General features: G+C 42.0%; 1 protein-coding gene across 4 annotated transcripts in view; it reads left to right on the top strand.

Moving 5' to 3' along the window:
- evpla (envoplakin a) overlaps positions 1 to 25492 on the top strand; it is a 120972-nt gene that overhangs the window by 82036 nt on the left and 13444 nt on the right. For 3 of the 4 annotated variants that reach the window (XM_068057865.1, XM_068057866.1, XM_068057867.1), the window contains 9 exons: positions 6614 to 6709; positions 8473 to 8598; positions 11310 to 11456; positions 15208 to 15362; positions 16394 to 16527; positions 16784 to 16959; positions 17668 to 17846; positions 22795 to 22933; positions 24175 to 24368. In XM_068057865.1, the coding sequence (XP_067913966.1) occupies positions 6614 to 6709; positions 8473 to 8598; positions 11310 to 11456; positions 15208 to 15362; positions 16394 to 16527; positions 16784 to 16959; positions 17668 to 17846; positions 22795 to 22933; positions 24175 to 24368 (1346 nt within the window). Of the gene's footprint in view, positions 1 to 6613; positions 6710 to 6803; positions 6905 to 8472; positions 8599 to 11309; positions 11457 to 15207; positions 15363 to 16393; positions 16528 to 16783; positions 16960 to 17667; positions 17847 to 22794; positions 22934 to 24174; positions 24369 to 25492 lie in introns of those variants that run through there. The other variant, XM_068057868.1, reaches the window with a different exon arrangement.

The raw sequence follows: 25492 nt of genomic DNA on the forward strand, positions 1-25492 counted from the left end.
AACCAATGGAGCTGAAATGTTCCAAACCAATGGAACTAAAACATTCCAAACCAAAGGAACTGAAATGTTCCAAACCAATGGAACTGAACCATTCCGAATGAACCAAACTGTAACATTCCAAACCAATGGAACTGAAACATTCCAAACCAAAGCAACTAAAACATTCCAAACCAAAGGAACTGAAATGTTCCAAACCAATGGAACTGAAATGTTCCAAACCAATGGAACTGAACCATTCCGAATGAACCAAACTGTAACATTCCAAACCAATGGAACTGAAATGTTCCAAACCAATGGAACTAAAACATTCCAAATCAAAGGAACTGAAATGTTCCAAACCAATGGAACTGAACCATTCCGAATGAACCAAACTGTAACATTCCAAACCAATGGAACTGAAATGTTCCAAACCAAAGCAACTAAAACATTCCAAACCAAAGGAACTGAAATGTTCCAAACCAATGGAACTAATACATTCCAAACCAATGGAACTGAATCATTCCGAATGAACCAAACTGTAACATTCCAAACCAATGGAACTGAAATGTTCCAAACCAATGGAACTGAACCATTCCAAATGAACCAAACTGTAACATTCCAAACCAATGGAACTGAACCATTCCGAATGAACCAAACAGTAACATTCCAAACCAAAGGAACTGAAATGTTCCAAACCAATGGAACTGAACCATTCCGAATGAACCAAACTGTAACATTCCAACCCAATGGAACTGAAATGTTCCAAACCAATGGAACTAAAACATTCGAAACCAAAGGAACTGAAATGTTCCAAACCAATGGAACTAAACCATTCCGAATGAACCAAACTGTAACATTCCAAACCAATGGAACTGAAATGTTCCAAACCAATGGAACTGAAATGTTCCAAACCAATGGAACTAAAACAATCCAAACCAAAGGAACTGAAATGTTCCAAACCAATGGAACTGAAATGTTCCAAACCAATGGAACTGAACCATTCCGAATGAACCAAACTGGAACATTCCAAACCAATGGAACTGAAATGTTCCAAACCAATGGAACTAAACCATTCAAACCAAAGGAACTGAAATGTTCCAAACCAATGGAACTGAACCATTCCGAATGAACCAAACTGTAACATTCCAAAACAATGGAACTGAAATGTTCCAAACCAATGGAACTAAACCATTCCAAACCAAAGGAACTGAAATGTTCCAAACCAATGGAACTGAAGCATTCCGAATGAACCAAACTGTAACATTCCAAACCAATGGAACTGAAATGTTCCAAACCAATGGAACTAAAACATTCCAAACCAATGGAACTGAACCATTCCGAATGAACCAAACTGTAACATTCCAAACCAATGGAACTGAAATGTTCCAAACCAATGGAACTGAAACATTCCAAACCAAAGGAACTGAAATGTTCCAAATCAATGGAACTGAACCATTCCGACTGTACCAAACTGTAACATTCCAAACCAAAGGAACTGAAGTGTTCCAAACCAATGGAATTGAACCATTCCGAATGAAGCAAACTGTAACATTCCAAACCAATGGAACTGAAATGTTCCAAACCAGTGGAACTAAAATATTCTAAACCAATGGAACTGAAATCTTCCAAACCAATGGAACTGAAACATTCCGAATGAACCAAACTGTAACATTCCAAACCAATGGAACTGAAATGTTCCAAACCAATGGAACTAAAACATTCCAAACCAAAGGAACTGAAATGTTCCAAACCAATGGAACTGAAACATTCCAAACCAATGGAACTGAACCATTGCGAATGAGCCAAACTGTAACATTCCAAACCAATGGAACTGAAATGTTCCAAACCAATGGAACTGAAATATTCCGAATGAACCAAACTGTAACATTCCAAACCATTGGAACTGAAACGTTCCAAAGCAATGGAACTGAAACAATCCCAACCAATGGAACTGACCCATTCCAAAAGAACCGAACTGAAACGTTCCAAACCAATGTAACTGAAATGTTCCAAACCAATGGAACTGAAACATTCCGAATGAACCAAATTGAAACATTCAAAACCAATGGAACTGAAACATTCCAAACCAACAAAATTGAAACATTCCACACCAACGGAACTGAAACATTCCAAACCAACCAAATTGAAACATTCCAAACCAACAGAACTGAAACATTCCAAACCAACAAAATTGAAACATTCCAAACCAATGGAACTGTAACATTCCAAACCAACAAAATTGAAAGATTCCAAACCAATGGAACTGAAACATTGCAAACCAACAAAATTGAAAGATTCCAAACCAATGGAACTGAAACATTCCAAACCAACAAAATTGAAACATTCCAAACCAACAGAACTGAAACATTCCAAACCTACAAAATTGAAACATTCCAAATCAACAGAACTGAAACATTCCAAACAAAGGGAACTGAAACATTCCAAACCAACGGAACTCAAACATTCCAAACCAACAAAATTGAAACATTCCAAATCAACAGAACTGAAACATTCCAAACAAAGGGAACTGAAGCATTCCAAACTAACAAAATTGAAACATTCCAAGCCAACAGAACTGAAACATTTCAAACCAACAGAACTGAAACATTCCAAACCAACAAAATTGAAACATTCCAAACCAATGGAACTGAAACATTCCAAACCAACAAAATTGAATCATTCCAAACCAACAAAATTAAAATATTCCAAACCAACAGAACTGAAACATTCCAAATCAACAAAATTGAAACATTCCAAACCAACAGAACTGAAACATTCCAAACCAACAAAATTGAAACATTCTTAACCAATGGAACTGAAACATTCCAAACCAACAAAATTGAAACATTCCAAACCAACGGAACTGAAACATTCCAAACCAACAAAATTGAAAGATTCCAAGCCAATGGAACTGAAACATTCCAAACCAACAAAATTGAAAGATTCCAAACCAATGGAACTGAAACATTCCAAACCAACAAAATTGAAACATTCCAAACCAATGGAACTGGAACATTCCAAACCAACAAAATTGAAAGATTCCAAACCAACAAAATTGAAAGATTCCAAACCAACAGAACTGAAACATTCCAAACCAACAAAATTGAAACATTCCAAACCAACAAAATTGAAACATTCCAAACCAACAAAATTGAAACATTTCAAACCAACAGAACTGAAACATTCCAAACCAAAAGAACTGAAACTTTCCAAACCAACAAAATTGAAACATTTCAAACCAACAGAACTGAAACATTCCAAACCAAAAGAACTGAAACTTTCCAAACCAACAAAATTGAAACATTCCAAACCAAAAGAACTGAAACATTCCAAACCAACAAAATTGAAACATTTCAAACCAACAGAACTGAAACATTCCAAACCAAAAGAACTGAAACTTTCCAAACCAACAAAATTGAAACATTCCAAACCAAAAGAACTGAAACATTCCAAACCAACAAAATTGAAACATTCCAAACCAATGGAACTGAAACATTCCAAACCAACAAAATTGAAAGATTCCAAGCCAATGGAACTGAAACATTCTAAACCAATGGAACTGAAACATTCCAAACCAACAAAATTGAAACATTCCAAACCAACAAAATTGAAACATTCCAAACCAACAGAACTGTTAACATTCCAAACCAACAGAACTGAAACATTCCAAACCAACAAAATTGAAACATTTCAAACCAAAAGAACTGAAACATTCCAAACCAACAAAATTTAAACATTTCAAACCAACAGAACTGAAACATTCCAAACCAAAAGAACTGAAACATTCCAAACCAACAAAATTGAAACATTCCAAACCAACAGAACTGTAACATTCCAAACCAACAGAACTGAAACATTCCAAACCAACAAAATTGAAACATTCCAAACCAACAGAACTGTAACATTCCAAACCAACAGAACTGAAACATTCCAAACCAACAAAATTGAAACATTCCAAACCAACAGAACTGAAACATTCCAAACCAACAGAACTGAAACATTCCAAACCAAAGAACTGAAACATTCCAAACCAACAAAATTGAAACATTCCAAACCAACAGAACTGTAACATTCCAAACCAACAAAATTGAAACATTCCAAACCAACAAAATTGAAACATTCCAAACCAAAAGAACTGAAACATTCCAAACCAACAAAATTGAAACATTCCAAACCAACAGAACTGTAACATTCCAAACCAACAGAACTGAAACATTCCAAACCAACAAAATTGAAACATTTCAAACCAACAGAACTGAAACATTCCAAACCAAAAGAACTGAAACTTTCCAAACCAACAAAATTGAAACATTCCAAACCAAAAGAACTGAAACATTCCAAACCAACAAAATTGAAACATTCCAAACCAATGGAACTGAAACATTCCAAACCAACAAAATTGAAAGATTCCAAGCCAATGGAACTGAAACATTCTAAACCAATGGAACTGAAACATTCCAAACCAACAAAATTGAAACATTCCAAACCAACAAAATTGAAACATTCCAAACCAACAGAACTGTTAACATTCCAAACCAACAGAACTGAAACATTCCAAACCAACAAAATTGAAACATTTCAAACCAAAAGAACTGAAACATTCCAAACCAACAAAATTTAAACATTTCAAACCAACAGAACTGAAACATTCCAAACCAAAAGAACTGAAACATTCCAAACCAACAAAATTGAAACATTCCAAACCAACAGAACTGTAACATTCCAAACCAACAGAACTGAAACATTCCAAACCAACAAAATTGAAACATTCCAAACCAACAGAACTGTAACATTCCAAACCAACAGAACTGAAACATTCCAAACCAACAAAATTGAAACATTTCAAACCAACAGAACTGAAACATTCCAAACCAACAGAACTGAAACATTCCAAACCAAAAGAACTGAAACATTCCAAACCAACAAAATTGAAACATTCCAAACCAACAGAACTGTAACATTCCAAACCAACAAAATTGAAACATTCCAAACCAACAAAATTGAAACATTCCAAACCAAAAGAACTGAAACATTCCAAACCAACAAAATTGAAACATTCCAAACCAACAGAACTGTAACATTCCAAACCAACAAAATTGAAACATTTCAAACCAACAGAACTGAAACATTCCAAAGCAAAAGAACTGAAACATTCCAAACAAACAAAATTGAAACATTCCAAACCAACAGAACTGTAACATTCCAAACCAACTGAACTGAAACATTCCAAACCAACAAAATTGAAACATTTCAAACCAACAGAACTGAAACATTCCAAAGCAAAAGAACTGAAACATTCCAAACCAACAAAATTGAAACATTTCAAACCAACAGAACTGAAACATTCCAAACCAAAAGAACTGAAACATTCCAAACCAACAGAACTGAAACATTCCAAACCAACAGAACTGAAACATTCCAAACCAACAAAATTGAAACATTTCAAACCAACAGAACTGAAACATTCCAAACCAACAGAACTGAAGCATTCCAAACCAACAAAATTGAAACATTCCAAACCAACAAATTTGAAACATTCCAAACCAACAGAACTGAAACATTCCAAACCAAAAAAATTGAAACATTCTAAACCAATGGAACTGAAACATTCTAAACCAATGGAACGGAAACATTCCAAACCAACAGAACTGAAATATTCCAAACCAACCAAACTGAAACATTCCAAACCAACAGAACTGAAACATTCCAAACTATTGGAAATGAAACCTTCCAAACTAACCAAACTGAAACATTCCAAACCAACCAAACTGAACCTTCTGAAATCAAACTATTAGTGCCAATCAAAATGAAACTTACCAACCCAAAATTAAAGTGAACCCTTTCCAACTAAACTAAAGCAAAACTAAGTGAACTACATCAAATCAATCCGACCAAAGTCAAATCAAATCATTCAAGCTGAATCAACTGTGCCAAAGCTAAACAAACCCCAAATCAAGCAGTTTGATGAAAAGTACTGTACAGATTTTATAATATGGACAGTCATTGTTCAGCTTAAATAATTGCAACATTTTCAAAATCTAGATCAGCCTGGTTACTAGCTCTTGAAGTATGGCAGTACTGCAGTGACCAAGTGATCCTGAAGTTGCTAACACCAGATTTAAAAGTGAAGACCAAGTCCAGCTATGGGACAATGAAGAAGACTCTGAACATTCACCTTAGAGCTGGTTGCTGTCAGTCAGTGTCCTGTCTAATGATTGAACTATCCGGTTCTGGATTTTTATTATGGTCAGGATATTTTCCCAGAGAGTTCTTCCCCCTCTAAATTTGCCCAAGTGTTTTTTCCCCTCTCGGAATGTATGACTGGGGAAGTGGGAGTGGAGGGTCGGTCCCCGATGCTTTTGCACCATGGCTAGATGGGACAACCTGGATTGACCATTTGGTCTTTTCCTGTGCTTTTTTGTCTGTTCTTGCCTGATGTTCTTTCCTATCAAAGTTCAAGAAGAAGAAACATAATGTTTTGAGCTTTTTTTGTTAAGTAATGATTGGAATTTATACCGTTGCAAGGTCACCTTCAGATTTGCACCCTCCTCCTTTTCTTATATTGGCAGTCTAAGCTCCTACTCCACAATGTAATTGCACAGAGATATTAACACATGCTGGAACTCTCTTTCAGGCCCACAAGGATGCGGTGAAGAATGAATGGCAGCAGTTTCTGAATCTCTGCATCTGCCAGGAGGCACACCTGAAGAACGTGGAGGATTACAGAAAGGTAACAAAGTAATGGATGGCACCAAGAAAGTGTCGGTCTTTACCCCTGGCTTGTGCTGAATAAGCTAATCTTATAAAGGAGCAGATGCCTGGGCTACAATTGTCTTCAGTACCCTGGACCACGGAAAAGAAAAGTCAGCAGCCTTTGTTGAAATGTGTGCGTTCATGGGCATTAAGTGAGAACAGGATTTGTTAGGTAAGGGTATCAAGGAATATGGAGCAAAGGCAGATTAATTGAGTTGAAGTCTTGATCAACCATGATTTCATTGACTGGTGGAGTGGGCCTGAGCAGCTGAATGGCCTCCTCCTATCCTTATGTTCCTAAATAAATTAATTCATAATTAGTGCCTCCATAAGAGGTTTGTTGAAATTATTATTCTTTTAATTTTGTAAAAGGTACATGATCGCTTTTAGAAACACTTCTGCTGTTCATTGGATTCTGATAGTGTTTGTCGATGGAAAGGAAACAAAGATACCTGGTGTAATCCTGGCAGAAAAATCTAAGCACTTCCACTACAACACAAACAGATCCAGGGGAAAGTTGTGTGGGAATGCGACTATTACATTATACAGCACTCTTGCTAACTTAACCTGACACTGCCGTCTTCCAGTCACCTGTTTTGATTTATTTGCTCAGTGCCAGTGCTGTCTCACACTGCAGTCTCCCAGCTGCATGAGGGAGGAGATTTTACAAGCAATTAGCTTTTCTGTGTGCCAAAATATTTCTGCAGTATCTAAACAGGAGAAGTAACTGTCTCCCTAACACCTTTTTCCACCCCCACCACCCCCAATCCACACACCCTATAGATTGTAGATTCAGACAGGTGAGAACGTATGAACAAAATGAGAACAGCATTCAGCCTTCATGGAAAGGAATTACGAAAGGAGAGTCCTGCACCCTGATGATCCGATTTATTTGTCTCATGTTCTGTCATGAATCACTAGATTCAAAATGCTGCCATTTTTCTCCACCTGTCACATTACTTCCTTGTATTGTGCTCTTATGATGTCACTAAATACTAAACACAATTGTAGATGAGCACTCTGCCTAAGAAAGTGACACACCATGCCCAACCACAGAGACCCTTCCACAACAGGCAGTAAAATAACATCCAAATTACCTTAAGAGAGGGTCGGAAAACAATGTTTTGTTGTTACCCCCTCTTTAGGAAGTGCTGTTTCATTCTATCACAGCACACTGGTTTGGTGAGTTGCATGCTAGTTTACTTACTTGTTTTATAATCACCAGTTCACACCTCTGCTCACTGACCTACATTGTCTCCTGCCTCAATTTAAAAATTCTCATCCCTGTTTTCAAATCACTCTATGGCCTCATCCCCTCCCTATCTCTGTAACTTCCTCCAACCCTACAAACCTCCAAGAAATCTGCGCTCTCCAATTCTGGCCTCTTGTGTATCTCTTGTGTATCTCCACCCTTGGTGTCCTGCCTTCAGCTACCAAGGCCCTAAGCTCTGGATTTCCCTCCTCTCTGTCTCTCTATCTATCTCTCCTCATTTAAGATGTCCCTTAAAACCTCCCACTTTGACCAAGCTTTTGGTCATCTGTCCTAATATCTCCATATATGGCTTTGTGTTGAACTGTTTTCGCTAACTCTCCTCTGAAGCACCTTCGGGTATTTTACTACATTAAAGGCACTATATCAATTCAAGTTGTTGTTGTATAAACCTGTCGATCTCTGAATTTATTTCTCTTTCTCTCACCCCTCTCTCCCTCTACCCCTTGGTTTTTACTTTCCCTCCGCAGTTCCAGTATGATGCAGACAGCCTCGCTCAGTCCATTAAAAAGCACAATGCAGAACTGGACAACAAGTTCTCGAGATACAACAAGGACAACCCTCGAGTCGTATCTGATCTGCTTCACCAACTTGAGGTGAGTATTAATATGAAGAATTCCAATGGATCAAACCATTTCCCATTCAAACCCACTCTACTGAAATTAATATCACTGGCCACCATCTAAATTCCCACTGGACCAAATCACATCAAGAATAAATAATAGTTGCCAATTTTCCAGGATTGTCCCAGAGGCTCCAGGAATTAGCAATTAATCTATTGGACACTGCTGCGAGCAATCCATGAGAAAAATCACAGCATTAAAATTGTGTGCTTTCTTCATTTTCATAGAATGGTTATAGCACAGAAGGAGGTCACTCGGTCCATCATGTCCGTGCCAGCTCTTTGCAAGAGCAAATCAGTTAGTCCCACTCTCCCGCCATTTTCCCCATAGCCTTGCAAATTTTTTCTCTTCAGGTGTTTATCCAATTCCTTTTTGAAGACCACAGCTGAATCTGCCTCTATCAAACTCTCAGGCAGTGCATTCCAGATCCTAACCACTTGCTGCATCAAGAAACTTTTCCTTCATGTCACTTTTGCTTCTTTTGCCAATCACCTTAAATTGGTGTCCTCTAATTCTCGACCCTCCCCCCAATGGGAAGTTTCTATCTACTTTGTCTAGAGCCCTCATTATTTTGGACACCTCTACATCTCCTTTCAACCTTCTCTAAGGAGAAAACCCCAGCTTCTCCAATCTGTCCTCATAACTGAAGTCCCTCATCCCTGGAACCATCCTTGTCATTTTCTTTGAACACTTTTGTTTATTAATTATAAACAATGTTGGAGATGGGGGAAATAAGGCTGTTTGTTTGGGTGGGGCTGTTGGAAATGAACGAACATATGATGAAACCTCCAGTAATATGTCCAACCAGAGGTGGTAACCCTAATAAATAATCATCGATTGCAAGTCGCTGCAAAGATCTAATGGAAATTAGTAATATCCCAAAGAAGACTATGTCAAACAACATCTTAAAATGCATTTGGAAAGGATTTGTGATTGACCTCTCTACACCTCCATCCCCCACCAGGAGGTCGACTACACTTCTTCACACCCTGCCTCCTGTGAGGACTCCATTCCATTCTCCCAGTTTCTCTGTCTCCGACGCATCTGCTCTGATGATGCTACCTTCCATGACGGTGCTTCTGATATGTCTTCCTTATTCCTTAACCGAGGATTCCCCCCCCACTGTTGTTGACAGGGCCCTCAACCGTGTCCGGCCCATTTCCCGCACCTCTACCCTCACCCCTTTCCCTCCCTCCCAGAACCGTGACAGGGTTCCCCCTGTCCTCACTTTCCACCCCATCAGCCTCCAATTCCAAAGGCTCATCCTCCTCCATTTCTGCCACCTCCAGCGTGATGCCACTACTAAACGCATCTTCCCCTCCTCTCCCCTGTCAGTATTCTGAAGGGATCGTTCGCTCCGCAACACCCTGGTCCACTCCTCCATTACCCCCACCACCTCGTCCCCTTCCCATGGCACTTTCCCCTGCAATCGCAGGAGGTGTAATACCTGCCCATTTACCTCCTCTCTCCTCACTTTCCCAGGCCCCAAACACTCCTTTCAGGTGAAGCAGCGATTTACTTGTACTTCTTTCAATGTAGTATGCTGTATTCGCTGCTCACAATGTGGTCTCCTCTACATTGGGGAGACCAAACGCAGACTGGGTGACTGCTTTGCAGAACACCTCCGCTCAGTCCGCAAGCAGGACCCTGAGCTTCCGGTTGCTTGCCATTTCAACACCCCACCCCCGCTCTCATGCTCACATATCTGTCCTGGGATTGCTGCAGTGTTCCAGTGAACATTAACGCAAGCCCGAGGAACAGCATCTCATTTACCGATTAGGCACACTACAGCCTGCCGGGCTGAACATTGAGTTCAATAATTTCAGAGCATGAAGGGCCCCCCATTTTATTTTATTTTTAGTTATTTTTTCTTTTTTTACATTTTTTACATTTTTTTGTTTGTTTATTTCATCTTAGTTTGTTCAGTTTGCTTACCCACTGTTTTTTTTTTCATGTTTGTACTTGCTGCTGTTCAATCTTCAGTCCATTAACACCCTATCTGTAGTAATGCTTTGTCTTTCAACACACCATTAACATATTGTTTGCCTTTGCTCAATGATCTTCTGGTCAGCTATTCTGTGGCCTTGTCCAATCTACACCTTCTCCTTTGTTATCTCTTGCCCCACGCCCCGCTTTACTTGCTTACAACCTTTGACATTTCTAATATTTGCCAGTTCCGAAGAAGGGTCACTGACCCGAAACGTTATCTCTGCTTCTCTCTCCACAGATGCTGCCAGACTTGTTGAGTATTTCCAGCATTTCTTGTCTTTATTTGTGATTAACCCCTGCTGATTGAAAGTTGTCCAACAAGCCAGCATTCAACTGGGGAAAACAAAAACTTCAAGTTTAGTTATTGTGACTCTTCTGACCCCCAGTGACCGATTCTTGTGATATCAATTGAAACATATCAGGGTGAAAATAATCACCCGCAGATAATCCCCTCGATTGGACAAAGAGTGAGTGGTATAACAGTTATCTGACCAGCACTGTGAATAAAATATTCAGAAACATGTTTCAAATTCGCAATCCAACTATAAGTTGAACCAACTCAATTGGAGAACTTTTCACCTCCAATCCTTTGACTAGATTCCCTGTATCCCCACTCCACTGTTTCACTGAATTCCCAGATCCCACTCACCTTTTTGATCTGGATTCACTTAGTCCCAATTTTCTCCATCTCACAGAGTGACGAGAAGAATATCATCCAAATGGACAAAGACATCAATGATTTGAAGAGGCGAAGCCAGCAGATTGCACCGCTGAAAGCCAGGCGTAGCCTCGTCTCTAAACCCATCCCAGTGGAGGCACTGTGTGACTGGGAGGATGAACAGGTAAGGAAGAGAAAGACAACAAACAATCAAAGAATTTCCTTTAAAGTTGATGATCTTCCAGATCTGTAATCAAAACAGTTAAAGCTATCCTCAGAAATCTCTCAGGGTAAGGACGTAGGAACTGGAGGAGGCCATTCAGCCCCTCAAACCTGTTCTGCCATTCAGTTAGGTCATGGCTGATCTGTATCTTTACCCACCTTGGTTCTGTAATTCTCAACACCCTTAACTAACAAAAATTTATCAATCTCAGTTTTGAAATTTTTGATTGATCTCCAGGCTTGACAGCACTTCAGGGAGGGAGTTCCAGATTTCCACGACCCTTTGTGTGAAAATGTGCTTCTTGTCATCATCTCGAATGATCTAGCTCTAATTTTAAGGTTTCCTCCCACCACCCCACCCGCCTTGTTCTGGACTCTCCACCAAAGGAAACAGTTTGTCTCTAACTACAATATCAAATCCTTTAATAATCTTAAATACCTCAATTAGATCATTCCTTAGTGTTCTGTACTGAATGGAATACAAGGCTAGTCTATGCAACCTGTCCTAACATCTGATGCCACTTTGATTGCTCTACTTGTATGGTCACAGTGCCCACATGATGGAGCTGGGGGAAGGGTAGTGCCCAACAGTGACCACCTGCTCCTGTACTGTCACATCTGTGTTGTCACCCGATATGTTTTATTGAGAAATCAAGCTGAATGTCTAAGGCCCGTGGTACATGGTAGGAAAGAGTAGGAAGGAGGATGAGTTAAGTCAGGAAATAGTGAAAGTAGATCGAGAAGGTGATTGCACCCAGGATGACAATCAGTGCTCAATTCCATTGCTGGCTGGTGACGTCTATTTACTTTTTATTCATTCTCGGGGTGTTGGCTTCGCTGGCAAGGCTGGCATTCATTGTCCATCCCTGGTTGTCCTAACAAGGTGGTGGTTGGCCTTCTTCCTGACTGGCTTGCGAGGTCACTTCAGACAGCAGTTAAGAATCAACTACGTTGGTTTGGAACAAATAGGCCAGGGATCAGTGCTGGGGCCTCAACTATTTGCGATCTGTTTAATGACTTGGATTAAGGGACTCAGTGTATTGTATCCAAATTTGCAGACAATACAAAGATAGCTAGGAAAACAAGCTGTGAGGAGGTCACAAAGTGTCTGCAAAGAGATATAGATAAGTTAGTGGGAAAAAATTTGGCAGATGGTGTATAATGTGGGAAAATGTGAGGTTGTCCACTTTGATGGGAAGAGTAGAAAAGCAGAATATTATTTAAATGGAGAGAGACGGCAGAATGCTGCACTACAGAGGGTGTCCTTGTACATGTATCACAAAAAGTTGGTACAGCAAGTAATTAGGAAGGCAAATGGAATGTTGGCTTTATTGCAAGGGGGATGGAGTATAAAAGTAGGGAAGTCTTGCTACAGCTGTACAGGGCATTGGCGAGCCCTCACCTAGAGTACTGCATACAGTTTTGGTCTCCTTATTTAAGGAGGAAGCAGTTTAGAGAAGGTTCACGAGGCAGATTCCTGGGATGAAGGAGCTGTCTTATGAGGAAAGGTTGAGCAGGTTGAGCCTATACTCATTGAAATTTAGAAGAATGAGAGGTGATACTGAAACATATAAGATTCTGAGGGGGCTTGACAGGGTAGATGCTGAGAGGATGTTTCCCCTCATGGGGAATCTAGAACTAGGGGGCACAGTTTCAAAATAAGGTGTCTCCTGTTTAACATGGAGATGAGGAAGAATTTCTTCTCCCTGCAGGTCATTAATCTTTGGAATTCTCTTCCTCAGACAGCAGTGGATGTTGGGTCATTAAATATATTCAATGATGAGCTGGACAGTTTTTTGATCTTCAAGGGAGTCAAGGGTTACGGGGGGCTGGCAGTAAAGTGGAGTTAAGGCCAGAATCAGATCAGCCATCGTCTTATTGAATGGTGGAGCAGGCTCAAGGGACTGAATGACCTACTCCTGCTCCTATTTCTTATGCTCTTATGAGCTTTCCTTCCCTGAAAGGTTTTTGTAGTAAAACCAACAGCTTCATGGCCAGTTTTACTGAAGTTTATTCTTAGTTCCAGATTTTTTAAATGGAATTCAAATTCTCAAACAGCTATGGAGGGATTTAGAAATCACATTCCACGGATTACTAATCCAGTGACGTAACCACTACACTATCACACCTGCAGTGCCTGTACCTGATGTGAGGTAGAACAATAAATCCTGTGGATAATGGCCTTCATATTTATATAGATACAGATATAGATGGATAGGGATGGGTATTCTGCAGGAGTTCTTCTGATCTTCCACCATAACTTGGGAGGAGGATTGGCACAAACCTCAGGGAAATGGTGTAAATAGCTATTTATACCATTTCGCCCGGGTTTCTTGGGAGAAACCCCACAGGATTTCAACCCCATAGAATTGAAAACTGATAAACTGCAATCTAAATACAGTCACCAGATTATAAATCCTACCTTTTACCAAACAACCACTGTAAGCTATTGATTTAAGATAAATATATGAATTTATTTGCCTTGGTTACATTTATTTTATTCCAGGTCGTTCTCTTGGACATGGCCTTAGACCACTCCAGTCGGCGGGCCCTTGATCTCTATGAACTGGAGTGCACCTTTACTTGTCCAATATCCAGATAATTTGTAGCAAGCCCAGGAATTGCAGTTTTTTGCTGTATTTTTTCTCAATGGGTCGATCACATGCCCATGCATAATCCTTCTTAACTTCGTATGGCGGTAAAATGTAAAAGCGCTTTATAACCATTGAAGTATTTACTGAAGTGTAGTCACTGTTGCAATTAAACATTAGGAAGACCAAAGCTATTGTCCATGGGCCTGTGCCACAAACCCCATTCCCTAGTCACCAATTCCATCCCTCTCCCTGGCTGCTGACTCAGGCTGAACCAGACTATTCACAACCTCGGCATCCTATTTGACCCTGAGCTGAGCTTCTCACCCCATATCCTATCCATCACCGTCTATTTTGACCTCCATAGTATCACCCATCTCTGCCCCTACCTCAACCCATCTTCTGCTAAAACTCTCATCTGTTCTTTTGTTACCCGCAGTCTCAATATTCTCCTGGCCAGTTGTCCAGCTCCACCCTCCATTATCTTAACTCACTTTCTGCCCATGTCCTAACCCACATCAAGTCCCATTCACCCATCACCCCAATTTGAAAATTCCCATTCTTGTGTTCAAATTCCTTCATGGCATTGCACCTCATCCCCTTCTCTAACCTCCTCCAGCCCTACAACCCTCTGAGAACTCAGCATTCCTCCAATTCTGGCATCTTGTGCATCCGTGCTTTCCTTCACCCCACCACTAGCAGCCGTGCCTTCAGGTGCCTTGGCCCTAAGCTCTGGAATTCCCTTCCTAAACCTCTCCACCTCTCTCTCCTTCTTTAAGACCCTCCTTAAAACCTACCTCTTTGACCAAACTTTTGGTCATCTGTCCAGATACGTCCTTACGTGGCTCAATGTCAATTTTTGTCTGATTCTGCTGCTGTGAAGTTTTTGAGACCTTGTACTACACTAAAGGTGCTATATAAATGAAAATTGTTGTAACACAGGAAAATTACAGCTAGATGTTGTCAGCTCATCTATTCGCCTCAAGGTGAAGAATCATATTTGACTCTGCGGACTCTGAGCGGCTGAGGTACCTTGTCAAGTAGACAATGCAGACCAGGCTGGTTAGTTGTGCTGTGTTACCAAGAGCTGAGCTGAGAAGAATGTTTCTTTGTCCTTTCCAGAATGAAATAAGCCGCGGTGAAAAGCTGATGCTTCAGAACAATGCTGACCCCGAGAACTGGGTGGTGGCGAATAGCATGAATAAGACCCAGTGTGCTCCTGGGGTCTGCTTCAACATCCCTCCTACTGACCCAGAAGCCATCACTCGAGCCAACAGGTCAGCTCATTTTAATTTCCCTACCGTTCTCGTCCAAGTGGTCATCCTCCGTGTGCAAGCCCCAACAGTGATAGCTTGTAGGCTATTCGACTGGGCGGGGAGGTGAATTGTGCTCTCACCTGATTACCTGATTCTCTTTGGTCCCAATGTCCACACACGCATACGTACTCTCCAGAAAGGGATAGTAATCAGGTGTGAGGAAGCCTGGAACCCTCCTCCCTACCCCAAGCTATTGAAGCTAATTGCAGTGCTGCTCATGCCATTCTGGATGAGATCGACTAACTCTGTATATCCTGAATGTGGAAACTCAGGACCATTCTGTTATCAATGGATCGATTTAGCACCACTGCCTAAACATCGCTTCATAATCTCTGGCAACTTTGCTGGTCCGGCACTTACACTGCAAACCCACCAACCACTCCGTGGCCTCACTCAGTAAGATTGCCAATTTGTGTCAAATTGAGGCCCAATTCCAGGCTGATACTCAGTGGCAATTTCCCCATAGATTGCCGATCAGTGGAAGGTCAGTGAAGACCTTGTTTCCATGCTGTGTTCGGGGGTTTCTGCCAAAGTTTTGGTGGTCGATCAGAGGATTCCCCAAGGAAATTCCCAACTCTTAATGCTGTGAGTGAAACAATATGTGCAACTACAGGCAATGTCCCCATCTGTGTAACCTGGGTTAGGTGAACAGTAAAGCCCCTTCTGCAATGCAGCAAGCAGTTTTACATCAGCTATAACATAATAACCCGAGTCAAGCTCCCTCTACACTGTTCCATCAAACACTCCCAGGGCAGGTACAGCACCAATTAGATACAGAGTAAAGCTCCCTCTATACTGTCCCATCAAACACTCCCGGTTGGGGGGGGTGGTGGGGTGGGGGGGGCAGATATAGCACGGTTTAGATACAGGGTAAAACTTCCCCTACATTGTTCCATCAGGCAGCAAAAGCGTCACATTGAACCCACTAAAGTTCCAACAGAGTTTTACCATTCCAGCCTCTGGTTCTGTCAGTATGTGATATCTGTTTGTAGGTTGGCGAAGGATATAGATGATTTGAAGAGGAAACGCTCAGACACTGAGAACAAGTTGAAAAACCGTTACAACGAGTTGAGCCAACTTAAACAACCCAATCAATTCAACCAGACCAGCCTGTTTGCAGCACCAGGTGAGACAAAAACACCAATGGAGCATTAAATCCCTTTGGCATCCATTACCCATTCAACAGAGTGTCTCTAAAGTGACAGATTCAACCAAAGGCCCAGTGTTGAGGTGCTTACTGCCCTTGTGCTGATGTGAAAAAGATGCAGGCAACCCTCTTTGGGTTTACTTTCCCCCAGACTTGTTCCTCATGCAATCCTGCTGACCTATTTTGCTACCTGCCCCTCTCCTGCAGTGCCTGATTATCGCTTGTTTATTTGTAGTTACCAGCTTTGGCTCAGGAAAGGATGACCCCCAGAGCAAAGACCTCCTGTCAAAACTCGACAAGATCAACGGTGACCTGGGAGAGACTGAGAAACAGATGATAACCCAGATGCGTTTGCCAATCAACCAAAGTGCTCCCACTAAGGACATTACCAACCGTCTCAAGGAGCAGGAGGTAGGCCTAGCTTGTGTAACTTTTGTTTCCACAAGGGTGATACATCCCTGGAAGGCCAGGAAGTGGAAATGGTTTGCAAGCGTTAAAAAATCTTCTGGTGACTGTAGGCGAAGTGTTCCACGCTGGGGAATCTAGAACACGGGGTCACAGTCTCTACCCCAGAGAGCTGTGGATGCTCAGTCATTGTGCGTATTCAAGACAGAGATCAATAGATTTTTGGGTCTGAAGGGGAGTAAGGGATATGGCGATAGTGTGGGAAAGTGGAGTTGAAGTAGATCAGCCATGATCTTATTGAATGGTGGAGCAGGCTGAAGAGCTAAATAGCCTACTCCTGCTCCTATTTCTTATGTCCTTAAGTTCAGTGACAGCCATTCTAGTGCTACAATGCCAGGCTGCCATGCAGAACAGTCTGATTTCAGAGGTATAGCACTAGCTCCAGGACAGGGCAGGGTTTCAGTTTAGGAATGTCAAATTAGATTATATGTTGAGTAGCATGTATATTCCTGCAGTATCCAAGCCTTTCTTTGTTATGGTGTGCGAACATAGCAACAGAAGGCCCTAGGAGGTATGGAGAGTGAGCGCATCTGTGAGGTCAGATCAGTTCCCGTTAAGGGTTATATGTGAAGACTGACTCAATCTGCAATAACAATGAGGGAATTGCGTCAAAACATTTCACAATGTAAATTCACCCTCTGACTCTAATCACAGAGTGTAAACAAGCGCCTGCAGAAGATTGGAGCTGAGAAGGACTCCGTACAGCGAGAATGCGAATCCTTCCTTTCGAAGAAACCTGCAGGTCCCTCCGTATCGCAGCTTCCAACTAAACTGAACAATGTGAAGAATAAATACAATGACATTACCTCGCTGGCTAACCAATACCAGAACAAGTGAGTGCTCAGCACCCGCCTCCCTCATTTCTCCATCTCTCCCGCCAGTTTTCCTTCCATTCTTTCTTGTAGACGCAGACTTTTGCGAAGATGTGATTGTACTGGTGCTGCCTGCAGTGCACGCCCAATGACTGTTTTTCATGTCTAAGCCTAGACAGTGAGTGCCAGCAACCCTAGAGAAGCTGGGATTGTTCTCCTTAGAGCAGAGAAGGTTAAGGAGAGATTTAATAGGGATGTTCAAAATTATGAAGGGTTTTGAAAGAGAAAATAAGGAGAAACTGTTTCCAGTGGCAAGAGGGTTGGTAACTAGAGGACAGAGATTTGCAGTAAATGGCAAATGAACCAGAGGGGAGATGAGGAGAATTTTTTTAATGCAGTGAGTTGTTGTGATCTGGAACGTGCTGCCTGAAAGGACAGTGGAAGCAGATTCAGTAGTACCTTTCAAAAGGGAATTAGACAAATATTTGAAAAGGAAAGAGTGAAATTAGGAAACACTTTTACATAGGAAGAGCGGTAGATGTTTGGAATTCTCTTTCACAAACAACAATTGATGCTCGATCAATTGTTGATTTTAAATCTGAGATTGATAGATTTTTGTGAACCAACGGTGTCAAGGAATATGGGTAGGTATATGGAGTTGGGTTGCAAATCAGCCATGATCTCATTGAATGGCAGAGTAGGTTCGAGGGGCTAAATGGGTACTCTCTGTTCCTGTATTCCCATGTTCTTGCAAGGCTATGGGGAAGGAGCAGGGACTAATTGAATAGCTCTTTCAAAGAGCCAACACTGGCATGATGGGCTGAATGGCCTCCTTCAGTGCTGTAACATTCTATGATAACCCAGAATTGAACCTGGAACCTTAATGTTCTGATTGGCTTGGTACTGCACCACATGCATGTCCATGCCAGCACCTACCTGTTGTTTTTTGCTGCCATTAAAGTCAATAGATTAATATTTTTTTAACTCGATTGTGGGATGTGGGTGTCGCTGGACAGCATTTATTGCCCATCCTTAATTGCCCTTGATCTGAATGGCTCACTAGGCCATTTCAGAGGGCATTTTAAGAGTCAACCACATTGCTGTGGATCTGGAGTCACATGTAGGCCAGACCAGGTAAGGACAGCAGATTTCCTTACCTAAAGGACATTAGTGAACCATATGGGTTATTATAACAATCGACATAGTTTCATGGTCACTATTAGACTAGCTTTTAATTCCAGATTTATTAATTGAATTGAAATTTCACCACCTGCTGTGGTGGGATATCTGGAGTTCACAGATTGTAAGTGGTCAGTCCTGTTGGGGCAGCTCACTGTCTAGACTTTACAGCTTGGCTCAGTTGGCCATTCAACCCCTCGAATCTGTTCTGCCATTCAATTAGATCATGGCTGATTTGTACCCAACTCCATTTACCCACCTTTACTCCATATCCCTTGATGCTCTTACCTAACTATTAATCTTAGTCTTAAATGCTCCATTTGACTCCCACAGCTCCAGGTTTCCACTATGCTTTGTGTGTAAAAGTGTCTTCTGATTTCCAGTCCTAACTAAGTTAACTCTATTTTTAAGATCGCGGGTTCAAACCCCCGTTGAGCACATAATCTTGCCTGACAGGTACAGTACCAAGGGAGTGCTGCATTGTTGGACTTGCTGTCTTTCTGATGAGATATTAAGCTGAGGCTTTATCAACCAGTTTAGTTGGGTGTAAGTGATCCGATGGCACAATTTGCAGCAAAGCAGCGAGATCTCCTCATGGTTAACATCCAACATTCAGCCCCAAAAACAGACTAACTGGTCATTCATCTCAATGTTGTTTACGGGGAATTTCTGTGTGCAAATTGACGAGCGTTTCCCTATGTAACAACAGTGGCTGCACCCTCATTGGATGTGAAGTGCTTTGGAATCATAAGACATTATATGATTGTTACTTTTCCATAGTCAGTGTATGGATTTCTGCACTGTTTTCCTGGTCAATGTGATGGGAAAAGGAGAGTAAAATGATGACCTGTGAATCGTGCTTGTGCTAAACAATAAATCCACAACCACACGGTTAATAGGTGCATGGTACAGTGGCACAGAGCAGAAAGGATGCAGGCTTCAACCAAGCTCCACTCAGTTTCTGAGTTGAGTTGAGTTGAGGTTACAGGGAGGAGCAAATCATATTGGGTAAGCCCTGGCTCCTTCCAGTAGCTGTTTTTTTTTAAATTCATTCATGGGATGTGGGCGTCGCTGGCTAGGCCAGCATTTATTGCCCATTCCTAATTGCCCTTGAGAAGGTGATGGTGAACTGCCTTCTTGAACCCCTGCCGTCCATGTGGGATAGGTATACCCACAGTGCTGTTAGGAAGGGAGTTCTAGGATTTTGACCCAGCAACAGTGAAGGAACGGCGATATAGTTCCAACTCAGGATGGTGTGTGGCTTTGAGGGAAACTGGTGCTTTCCATAGTCAGTGTATGGATTTCTGCACTGTTTTCCTGGTCAATGTGATGGGAAAAGGAGAGTAAAATGATGACCTGTGAATCGTGCTTGTGCTAAACAATAAATCCACAACCACACGGTTAATGGGTGCATGGTACAGTGGCGTTAAAATTAAATGAATTAAAAGACGTGGTGGTGTTCCCATGCAACTGCTGCCCTTTGTCCTTCTAGGTGGTAGAGGTCATGGGTTTGGAAGGTGCTTTCTAAGGAGCCTTGGTGCATTGCTGCAGTGCCTCTTGTAGATGGTGCACACTGCTGCCACTGTGCATCGGTAGTAGAGGGAGTGAATGTTTGTAGATGGGGTGCCAATCAAGTGGGCTGCTTTTATCTGGATGGTGTTGAGCTTCTTGAGTGTTGTTGGAGCTGCACCCATCCAGGCAAGTGGAGAGTATTCCATCACACTCCTGACTTGTGCCTTGTAGATGGTGGACAGGCTTTGGGGAGTCAGGAGGTGAGTTACTCGCCACAGGATTCCTAGCCTCTGGCCTGCTCTTGGAGCCACAGTATTTAGTTGGCTACTCCAGTTCAGTTTCTGGTCAATGGTAACCCCTAGGATGTTGATTTTGGGGATTCAGTGATCATAATGCCATTGAATGTCAAGGGGAGATGGTTAGATTCTCTCTTGTTTGAGATAGTCATTGCCTGGCACTTGTGTGGGACGAATGTTACTTGCCACTTATCAGCCCAAGCCTGGATATTGTCCAGGTCCTGCTGCATTTCTACACGGACTGCTTCAGTATTTGAGGAGTCGCGAATGGTGCTGAACATTGTGCAATCATCAGCGAACATCCCCACTTCTGACCTTATGATTGAAGGAAGTTCATTGATGAAACAGCTGAAGATGGTTGGGCCTAGGAAACTACCCTGAGGAACTCCTGCAGTGATGTCCTGGAGCTCAGATGATTGACCTCCAACAACCTCAACCATCTTCCTTTGCACTAGGTATGACTCCAGCCAGCGGAGGGTTTTCCCTCTGATTCCCATTGACCCCAGTTTTGCTAGGGCTCCTTGATGCCATACTCTGTCAAATGCTGCCTTGATGTCAAGGGCAGTCACTCTCACCTCACCTCTTGAGTTCAGCTCTTTTGTGCATGTTTCAACCAAGGCTGTAATGAGGTCAGGAGCAGAGTAGCCCTGGCAGAACCCCAACTGAGCGTCACTGAGCAGGTTATTGCTAAGTAGGTGCTGCTTGATAGCCCTGTTGATGACACCTTCGATATGGGCAGTGGCAGCAGCTGTCTGGGGACAAGAGGATACCAACACTCACATTGTCAAGGTGTCAGGAATAGGGGAATGGATCCACCCTCCCAACGTCAAGATGTCTTGGCCAGAGAGACAAAGAAACAAGAGCTTTTAGATGCAAAATGGGATTCATATAAATATCTCCTGCAAAAAATGGTATTGGAGCCAAGCATGGAGTAAAGTGGTAGCAGGAGTAGGAAGCATCTGAAGCATAAACAGCAGAGAGTCAGAAAAAGAGAGACATAAATATAAAGCCAGATTTTGCTATGACCGGGCATCTAATGGCATCTGCCGTTAGTTAGACTTGCCCGTGCATGTTTAGGTTTTAAAATTTTTGGTGTGGCACTTTGCTGAAAATGTGAGCTGATAATGTCGCAGTGCGGGAAACAGGGTGTCTAGAACCAGAGTGAACAGGGGAAGCAACTTAACCAATCAGATTGAAGTATTGTGAAATTAACAGCACAAGGGTGAAGAAAGTGTAAATTAGAGTGGGTGAGTTCAATATGAAATCAGGTACAGAAAGAGAAATAAAGAGAGGGAAGGAATGATTGGATTAAGAGAGAGAAAAAAAGAGGCAGAAAGGACAAGTTAAAATTTTCTAAATTATAAATCTTACATTTTTAAAATCTCCACCAACAATTCACTACCTGAAGGGATGAAAACCTATACTTGTAATAGTTAATTTTCAGTGCCCATGCGATTGACTGGCAGTAACTAACACTTGTCACATCATTGCTTGTAATGATGAAACTTTTAACTTTCTGTGATGAGTTTAGTTAGTATCTAATGTGTATATGTACCATTTGCACAGTATCTTGCATGTACATGTACCATTTGCACAGTATCTAGTGTGTATATGTACCATTTGCACAGTATCTTGCATGTACATTACCATTTGCACATCAATAACAGCAAGTGCCATTAGCCTCAGTGTTATTTTGACAACAAATTATCTTTGTCATTACCTTGGATTAATTCTTTGTGTAAACCAACCAGTAATGGAAATGTGGAGTAGAATGTGCATGGGATAACTTGATCGGGGTGACATCCCGACTTTGTGATCCCATCAAGGAGCAGCTCTGCAGCAACTGCCAGGCTGGTTTGAAGTTACACCCTGACTGCTTGCTGGGAGTCCTTCTGGGTCACTGTAGGTAATGTTTTTTCCCCAATAATGATGGTCAAGTGACTGATACCGATCTATGACCTGATTGCTTTTTTCTTGGCCAGAGCAAAGAGTCAACTAGACTTGGAAGACAGCATTGACAAAGCTGATGTTGCCCTCAGGAAAATTGAGTCCAATCTGGCGGAGGAGTCGGTGATTCCTGTTGCGTCAAATGCCATGCAGCAGAGGAGGACCGAGCTGCAGGTAATGGCCCTGGAGAGTCCGGGAAAGTAGCATGTTATACAAACAACTAAAAAGCCCACTTCCTCACCATCTCCCTCAATCCAGTCTTCCTCTGGAAAAATATCAGCCCCAAAATTGTGGGATATCATTCTCAGATCGGAGAATCAAATGCAGAGCTCAATGTGCCTGGTTTGTCCCTGATGTCAATGGCTGGAAAGTGAAAGCACCACAAATCGAGTGCACTGACCTCCGCACCCACTAGAACGAGTCTCTTTACTAAGTGTGGAGTCTCACGGTTTCTTCTCATCTCTTAAATACGATACTTATACAATATATTTAAAATCTTACATCTGCACATACTTCCTGTGTCAAATTTTCCCATTATAAATTCCTATGACAACATTTATAATTGGAAATGTATATCTCAATGTGTCATGTTGTAATTACACCCTTCCACCAATGGTGTCATGCCACTGCTCCAAGCAACTCTACTTTCTGAATGTGCTGTACGTTTTGTCAAAGTATTTTAGAAAAATAATGACAGAATGCACAACTTTAAAATAGAGACTGAATTACATCTGTGCACAATTGTCTAATTATTCCTAGCCTCTAAACACCTGCCCCCTCTTTCAATTGGTCTTCACTCTCTGTGTGTCTTTGCTCTTCCACCCTCCCTACACCCCTGCACTCCTGCCACAACACCATATAAACCCACTGCAAGGCTCTGTCAAGGAGTGGGCCTGTACAGGGGAATGTGGTTGGATTGGTGGGCTTCGTCTATGAAAATGATGAGACTAGAGCTCTATCACACAACTAAGCATTCTATCTGTCCTTAAGTCGGACGTCATCAAAAGATGTGACAGGTAGTCCAGGTTCTGTTGGTGTTGAGCGCAGTTAGCACTGAAAGTTGGAGAAAATTCCACTCTCTGGTGGTTTCGTGTCTTTCTCTTCTTGCTGAAGGTAGCTGTATTGCCATCCTCCAGCAGGAGAGAAATGCATAGTAACAGGAGGACCACGCAACCCACCCTCCGTTAACAGGAGGCTTTGCATGGAATAAGGGGATTGTGCGTCCCTCTCTCCAAAATGGAATGGCTTTTGTGGAGAGCTGACACCTTTGAGACAGACATTTCAACAGCAAAAGTATCCTTTTAGAGTAAAGATAATACAGAATAGAAGGAACGTCCATAAAGGTCTGTGAGACCCTTTGCAACATCCCTATTTATAAACCTTCCCTCTATTATTATCTCTTGCTCTTCTTTCAGAGATTGAGACAGGAACTAAACAATGACCAAGACAAGCTGCAGAAGGTGAACCAGGATCTGAAAAGGACTGAGTACAGCTGCAAATCTCTGGAGCTCAACTTCCAGGAATACTGCCCCGATATCAAGAAACAACAGGTTGAAGTCCAGAAGCTGAACAACCGCTTTCAGAATGCAAGTGATCAACTGGACCTTAGGTGGGCTTTCTGCCTTTTAAAAAATTCATTAGTGGGACGTGGGCATTGCAGGGAATGCCAGCATTTATTGCTCATCCCTAATTGCCCTTGAGAAAGTGGTGATCAGCCACCTTTTTGAACTGTTGCAGTCCTTGGGGTGTAGGTGCACTCACAGTGCTGCTGGGAAGGGAATTCCAGGATTTTGACCCAGCAACAGTGAAGGAACGGTAATATAATTGCAAGTCAGGATGGTATGTGACTTGGAGGGGAACTTGCAGATGGTGGTGTTCTCATACGTCTGCTGCCCTTGTCCTTCGAGGTGGTAGAGGATGCGGGTTTGGCAAGTGCTATTGAAGAAGTCTTGGCGAGTTGCTGAAGTGCTTCATCATCCAATTGCTGGCCTGTTTCCATGTGAAATCCCAAATAAAGGGTCCGTTGCCTCTCCCTTTCTCCCACTGTCTCATGTTGTGGCTTCTTGTTTGCTGATGGAGCAGAGCGACTGGGTGGGATAAAGAGGTGTTGTCGCCTCAGTAATGCGGGTTTTGGACAGGCACGGTTGGTATCCAACCTCCATTCTGTGTCTACTAGACTAACCTGATTTTGTGGATGGGTATTGAGGGCAACGCAAACTTTCGACCTGTAAAGATTGCTTGAGCTGGGCACTCTTTTGATTCTGTTATTACACTCTTGGCCCAGAGTAGAACTGAGCCATATTGACCAGGAAGGTTCAACTCTTCCTAGTCTGTGCTGAATTATCTGAGGTCACCCAATGTGCCATTATTGGCCTCTGTGCCCCAGGCTAGGGAGAAGTCAGCCAGGATACATGGTGCTGACCTCAGCTGGAAACTGAATTGTGAGGAATTGGTTTAATGTCTCATCTGAGAGATGGCACTTCTGACACTGCAGCACTCCATTGGAGTATCAGCCTACATTTTATTCTCAAGTCTTTGGGGTGGGACCTGAACCCACAACCTTCTGGTTCAGGGATAAGAATTATACCGCTGAGCCATGGCTTAGATATGAGGAATTCTTCTTTGGTGAGGAACCAGATGGTTGCCCAAAAGTTGGTCAAGTACCATATCGTTCCAGTTCACGTAGAAATTGAAATTTCAGACTGTGCTGCATTCCTTCATTGCTATTCTTCC

This window comes from Heterodontus francisci, chromosome 26 (genome assembly GCF_036365525.1).
Source record: "Heterodontus francisci isolate sHetFra1 chromosome 26, sHetFra1.hap1, whole genome shotgun sequence".
Classification (NCBI taxonomy): domain Eukaryota; kingdom Metazoa; phylum Chordata; class Chondrichthyes; order Heterodontiformes; family Heterodontidae; genus Heterodontus; species Heterodontus francisci.